Source organism: Citrus clementina, unplaced genomic scaffold (genome assembly GCF_000493195.1).
Source record: "Citrus clementina cultivar Clemenules unplaced genomic scaffold, Citrus_clementina_v1.0 scaffold_4, whole genome shotgun sequence".
In the NCBI taxonomy this organism is placed as follows: domain Eukaryota; kingdom Viridiplantae; phylum Streptophyta; class Magnoliopsida; order Sapindales; family Rutaceae; genus Citrus; species Citrus x clementina.
The window spans coordinates 2,102,555-2,109,236 of record NW_006262274.1 but is presented as its reverse complement, the minus strand read 5'-3'; the positions used below and the strand labels follow the sequence as shown (position 1 = coordinate 2,109,236).

Sequence of the window (6,682 nt, the reverse complement as noted above, 5' to 3'; positions counted from 1 at the left end):
CTTCTTTGAACAGGCTCTGGGTTGCTTCCTTAAAATTCTTTGTTTCCTCATCATCTATATCTTTTGCAGCTGCAAGAGCAAAACCTATTAAATCTGCATAGCCATATCTTCTTGTTGGTTTAATCTGCCTTTTTTGTCTATCTCTGGTGAGCTGGTATTCTCTGATTTGCTCCTGAGAACTTGACTGATCTTGAGGTGCCTGTGTGTCATCAGTGATTTCAGGAACATCATCTGATTCTGCAGCTTCAGTTGTGTTTCTGAAAGTAGATGGCTCCACCTCAAACTCTAACTTCTCTGTTAGTCTTGAATTTTCAGTTTCCAGATCAGGTTCATGATTCATCTTCATCAAACTGCCCGCATTGAACACCACATCCCTGCTTACTATACATTTTGGTAGATTAAGGTCAGTGCACTAAACTTTAAACCCTTTGACTCCTTCTGGATAGCCTATGAAAATGCCTCTCAAGGCTCTAGCAGCTAGCTTACCTTGACTGACATGAACATAAGCTGGGCAGCCAAAAGCTTTAAGAATCCCATAGTCAGCAGTTTTCCCTGACCACGTTTCGAAAGGTGTTTTGAAATTGATTCCAGTAGAGGGGCTCAGGTTGACAAGGTAACAAGCTGTGAGTAAGATTTCTGCCCACAATATTTTTGGGAGTTTGGACTGAATCAGCATACATCTTACCCTCTCCATAAGGGTCCTGTTCATCCTCTCAGCTAACCCATTCTGTTGTGGGGTCATCCTTACTGTCCTGTGTCTTGCTATACCCTCATTTGCACAAAAGTTGTCAAATGGCTGGTTGCAGAATTCAAGACCATTATCAGTCCTCAGTTTTGTCAATCTTTTTCCAGTTTGGTTTTCTACCATCTGTTTCCATTCTTTAAACTTCTCAAAAGTCTGATCCTTGTTTTTTAACACATATACCCAGACTTTCCTAGAGAAATCATCTATGATGGATAAAAAATACCTATTCCCTCCCAGAGATACACATTGTGCAGGCCCCCACAAGTCTGAGTGTGCATAATCCAGCCTCTCATTTGATTTCTGACTAGACCTTTTGAAGCTTCCCCTTGAAGACTTCCCTAGAACACAATCTTCACAAAACTCCAGATTTCCAATCTTGTCAGAACCAAACAACCCTTGTTTTGCTAGCTCTTTTAACCTTCTCTCACTCATGTGCCCCAACCTTATATGCCATAGCCTGGTTTTATCTTCAGTATGCTTAATGGATACATCAGCTACTCCAGATATCACCTCACCATCTAAGATGTAAACCCCATTCTTCCTAGTCCCTTTCATGACTAGGTTTGAACCATTCAGAACACTCAATTCACCAGATTCAAGCTTAATTCTACACCCTATTTGGTCCAACACTCCAAGAGAAATTAGATTTCTTTTCAAGTCTGGTACATGCCTGACTTGCCTAAGTACTCTTATAGAACCATCATGTAGTTTAAGACTTACATTCCCAATTCCAATGATTTTACAAATAGAGTTATTACCCATCATCACTCTACCTCCATCAAATGCTTGATATTCATTAAAGTAATTTCTAAAAGGGCACATGTGAAAGGTACATCCAGAGTCCAGAACCCATTTACCTTTTTGGCTGTTTTCTGTTGCCACACATACACCAGCAGACTCATATCCTTCCTCTTCTACTACAGCAGCATCTCCACTTTGATTTCTTGAATCTTTTGTCTTTGATTTCTTTTCTGGGCAATCCTTCTTAAAATGGCCTTCTTTGTGACACTGAAAGCATTTTAGATCTCTTTCTTTGTTCTTGGATTTGCCTTTCTTCTTCTTCTTGTTAGTCTTCACATTTGCTGTCAGTCCTTCACTTCCACTATTCTCCAAATGTCCTTGCTTAGTTTGAAGTTCCCTAGTATTCAGGGCAGATTTTACTTCATCAAGTGTTAGGGTTTGTCTTCCATACATCAGGGCATCAACCAAGTTTTCATAGGACTTTGGTAATGAACTGATAAGCAAGAGAGCCTTCCCTTCATCATCCAAAGCTGCATCAATGGTTTCCAGGGTATCACATACCTTGTTAAACTCATCAATGTGTTCTTCCAGTGAAGCTCCTTCCACCATTTTCAGTGTAAACATCCTCTTCTTGATGTAGAGTCTATTTGCAAGAGACTTGGTCATATAAAGACTTCCCAGTTTGCTCCATAATCCAGCCACTGTCTTTTCTTTGGCCACTTCTCTAATGACAGAATCACCAAGACTCAGGATTATTGTACTCCTGGCCTTTTTATGAATTTCAGCAAATTCCTCTGGAGTCTTTGATGAAGAAACCCCTTTACCTTCCTTCATTTCAGGCTCAAATGCATCTCCCAAACCCTGAGTGATCAGCAAGGCTTCCATTTTAATCTTCCACATATTGAAATCATTCTTGCCTGTGAATTTTTCTATATCGACCTTAGAAGACACCATACTTGGACTTGATCACAGAACACCACAGCTTTGATACCAATTGTAGTGAATCAGCAAGCCTATAACCAAACTAAACTGACCACTGCCCTAGGATGCTTGTGATTTAGTCAATGCAAGTTGCACACCCCCAAGATTTATTCAGACGAATTCACCCAAGAACAACAAAGCACAATAGCAATGAACACAAACAAGAAACTGAAACAAGAACCAAGAAAAGAACCACAGACACCAAGATTAACGTGGTTCAGCTGAGCATGGAATGCTCAGCTTACATCCACGGGAGAAGCCTCAAGATGAGCTTTATTGATATTACAATGGAGATTGTTACAGAGCCTTACAACAGACGTTACAGAGAACAGATTAACACTTTCTCTCTTTGCAAACCCTCTCTGCAAGACTCATGAAGATCGTCATGAATCACCTCAGAAACTCAGCCTTTATACTCTGTTCTAGGTAGCCAGCTTGATTTCCAGAATAAACAGCTCGATGCCACGTGGTTTAACAACCTTAACGAACTCTGATAACCTTCGTCACATGCTTCCTCACGTGGTTACTTAAACTGATATGCAAAACGCGCTCAAGTCCTGTCGTTTTGATCAATTCGTTTTCTGTTGCTAACCAGCTGAGAAGCACGTGAGTTTAATGAAGCTTTACAGCTCCAAAACGTGGTCGTTTCTGGAACCAAACTTGATTCATTCATCTCACAGTAACCATTGACGACGCATTCTTCTATAGACTCGTGAGGTAGTAAAAGTGGTCCAGCAGGGTATAAACGCATTGTTTCCTTGATAATGGCCTGCAAGTAAACCAAATTTCTCGTGTCTAATTCATTCACTGGCCTTTCAGTGCCAACCTAAATGTCTATTTCATCTCGTGCCTTCTTCAGAACCTCGGGATTGTTGAGAAGTAAAGCAATAGCCCATGTCAATGTAACTACTGTGGTCTCTGCAGCCGCTACGATTAGAGTCTGCAAATTAAAAGCAGTAAGAAATCTGTGACATTCATATTACAATACAAACACAAACACACCACAAGCATTTCATGAGGATATATTATACCAAGCAGATTGCTTTAATGACAGTGTCAGCTTCGCAATCGGGAAGCTGCTCTGCATTATCATCAAGTAGGGACAACAACACATATATGAAATCCTCGTCGCCCTTAACTTCACCAGAAACTCTTTTCATCTTGTGCTCATCCACCCATTCTTGCAAAATGATGTCAAAATATTTAGCTGTCTTGCTCATTAATCTCTCATATCCACCGATATCTAACCGTCTCAGAAAGGGCAACGCATCGGACACCACGAACTGACCAGACAAGGCAGCGATCTTTGTTATTTGCTGTTGCCAATCATTAGCCTCTTCTGATTGTGAAGTGTGACGTTTTCCGGCAATTATTCTCAAAATAATGTCAAGTGCTGTGCCCTCGAGCCAATGGATCATCTCCACCGAAACTACTTTACGTGAACTGCTGCTACTTATGCAATTCTTGTATAACCTCTGGATTGAAGCCTTCACTTCAGATTCACGTACGTGTTTGAGCTTCTCAAGGCGACGATTTGACAGAAGCTCAATTGTCACTATCTTACGTGACTGACGCCAGTAGTTGCCATATGGTGCGAAGCCTATGACCAAAAAGTTGTACCCCATAAGCTCTACGGCCATTGTTTTGGGGCGACCTGCAAAAGCTTTGTCATTTGTGGTAAAACACTCCTTGGCAATTTCCCAGTTGCTCACCACTAAAGCATGTTTCACCCCCAACTTCATAGTGAATATTGTTCCATATTTGTCAGCCAGGTTGCCCAAAACTCTGTGAGCTGGCTCTGGCCCTCGTAAGAGATGTAGGTGGCCTATCAAAGGCCATGCTCCCTCTGCTACCGGTGCTTGTTGAGCTTGCTTATTCTTGAGTGTCCTTTTTTGCCCATTTCTTGAAATCAAGAGGAAAATTGAGAGGAATATCACTAAGGCTGAAATTGCTGCAGCAACAGTTGATTCTGCTGAAAGATTATTCATGGCCATTCCCTTGCAGCTGACTCGGGGACTCTGAATGAAGAGGTTAGTTCAGAGCAATGCCTACACAGTATATAGATAACATTTAAGTGTGCATGACGTACACGTAAGTTCCGCTAGCTGACAAACCTTTGCTAATCCTATGGTCAGTTTTATACATCAGGGACCACAATGGCCAAGTTTTCGACAATGGTATCTTTTTCTGATTCATCAATGGCTTTATACGGCCAATTTGGTGGTTGCCAAACAATTGTGATAAAACATAGATACGACTTCTCTTGTAATTTTAACCATTAAAATGGTTGAAGATTATGTTGGGATATGATATCTTTATGGGAGGACTTGGAAAATTCATTTGCTCTAAATATTAGCCACAGAATATAAAACATGCCTTATTTTAATTATGGACAATTTTATGGGATGACAAAGGTACCGGGACTTGAATATCATGGGTCGGGAAGCGTAAACCAAACTACGGTGTCGGCAACACAAATGAAAAATGATCTTTTGTCCATCAATTATATTGTTTTATCACTTGGGTCCATTTACTTTTTGTCATTACGAAAATTCTATTAAATACCAATTTTTTTGTCACCCTTAGATTTTTATCCCTACCACTATATTACAACAAATAATAATAATAATAATAATAATTGTTTTAATATTTAGAAAAAGTCATTTTGAACATTAAATATTGATATCTTATGAGTATAATAAGTTTTAGAAAAAGATACAAGCAGTTAAAAATAAAAAATTTGAGGGACTTAAATATTATTCCTTTAAATAGAAATCACCGGTTAATGTTTTTAATAAAAATACAATTAAATTTGAGTGATGATATTTAAATTCTTTTTATTTTTTATTCGGCCTATTTCTTAATCACCCCATCATTGAGTTTACAATACTTTTTCTTCCCCAATAAAATTCCCATAATTCTAAATTTTCTCTCATTTTCAGCTCTATTATTTTTCAGGATCAGGCTACGGTGCAACTGTGGTACCATGCCACAGTTGTATCCAGCCGTTGGATGCACTTAGATTAGTAGGATCCACTGACATCCAACGACTGAATGCAACTTTGGCACAGTACCACAGTTACACTACAGGTTTCTCCCATTTTTCAATCACTCAATTTTTTACACTTTTAAAACTCCTTAACCATGCCAGGCTCAAAATCTCGATGTAATATAAATCAAGCAAGTGAGATTCAATCAATTGTGTGAAAGGGTTTGAGTGATTGGAGAGATATCCAAGCAAAAGCCATTATCCAAGTATGAAAATCCAGAATCAATTATTCCAAAAGGGTGTTAACAAGTTCTTGGAATCTCTTATTTGTGTTTCTTAATATAGACGTATGATTAGAGAGATTTGGCTTTGTGACTGAATCTAGATATGAGTTTTTTTTTTTTTTTTTTCAGAAAAAGTATGCAGTCAAAATTATTGAGAGAGTACGAAAGATAAAATATTCAGTTTTTGTTTAATTGCGTCATGATATTCTTCCAAATGAATAATTCAATTTTAACATTCTTTTTTACTCATGCAGCAATGTCAACTTCAGAAGAAATGATGATTGGATTAGGCGTGGTTGTCAAAAATTGGAAAGGGGAGATCATCCCTTGAAGAAAACAGAATGGTTTGCGAAAATGTTTTATCTTTCTGATTTCCAAAAATATTATTATTGAAAAAAGAAGAATTGTTTTTATTTAATATAAATTTGATTTATTATATTTTTTTTTTCTGTGGCAGACCTTCAAGCGTCGGAACGGCAAATGCTGCCCCAAAGTATACACTTTTGTTTTTATTTTTGTATCGCTTTCATTAATTAAAATTCTATCTGTTTTTTTATTATTAGTATTATATGATTCCCTGTTTTTTTTTTTTTTTGTTTATTTTGATAAAAATGAACAACATTGAGAATTTTTCCCTCCCAAATGAGGCAATTGTGTGGCATTACGGGAAAGAAGAATAATTTTTTCAATTCTTCCATATTTTTGTAAACTCGTGTCATGATAAATTTTGCGGATGTATTGGTCAAATCTATAGTTAGACTAGAGTTGTTGTATTGATGTTAAGTTTGCATTTAAAAATTAATTAATATGCCTTGTGAGGAACATTGTTGAGCAAGCTGCTGTTAGAGACGTGCAGGATGCCTGCATCTATGACAGTAAATATCTGCTACACATGTTATTATTTCTCTTATTTTGTAATTAATTATGTATTGTTTGAATGGA

The 6,682-nt window shown here is 37.9% G+C and overlaps 2 protein-coding genes across 2 annotated transcripts in view; one reads left to right on the top strand and one right to left on the bottom strand.

The window, feature by feature from the left end:
• Positions 1–3,293: 3,293 nt before the first annotated feature.
• Positions 3,294–4,489, bottom strand: LOC18044011 (cytochrome P450 82A3). The gene is made up of 2 exons (XM_024186067.1): positions 3,499–4,489; positions 3,294–3,407 (listed from the first exon to the last, which is right to left on the bottom strand). The coding sequence occupies exons 1-2, from the start codon at positions 4,459–4,461 to the stop codon at positions 3,294–3,296; spliced, it is 1,077 nt and encodes a 358-aa protein (XP_024041835.1). The 5' UTR covers positions 4,462–4,489.
• Positions 4,490–6,545: 2,056 nt separating this feature from the next.
• Positions 6,546–6,682, top strand: part of LOC18044010 (40S ribosomal protein S26-3) — a gene marked incomplete at its 5' end in the record, with an annotated part of 911 nt that continues 774 nt past the window's right edge. Inside the window, one exon of the mRNA XM_024185572.1 lies at positions 6,546–6,615. Coding sequence (XP_024041340.1) covers positions 6,546–6,615 — 70 coding nt within the window. The remainder of the gene's footprint in view (positions 6,616–6,682) is intronic.

Excerpts from the sequence above, each read along its gene's own strand:
- LOC18044011 (XM_024186067.1), bottom strand. The coding sequence starts at position 4,461 with ATGGCCATGAATAATCTTTCAGCAGAATCAACTGTTGCTGCAGCAATT. Across the intron at positions 3,408-3,498 it reads TCATTAAAGCAATCTGCTTG|ACTCTAATCGTAGCGGCTGC; the intron begins GTATAATATATC and ends TTTAATTTGCAG.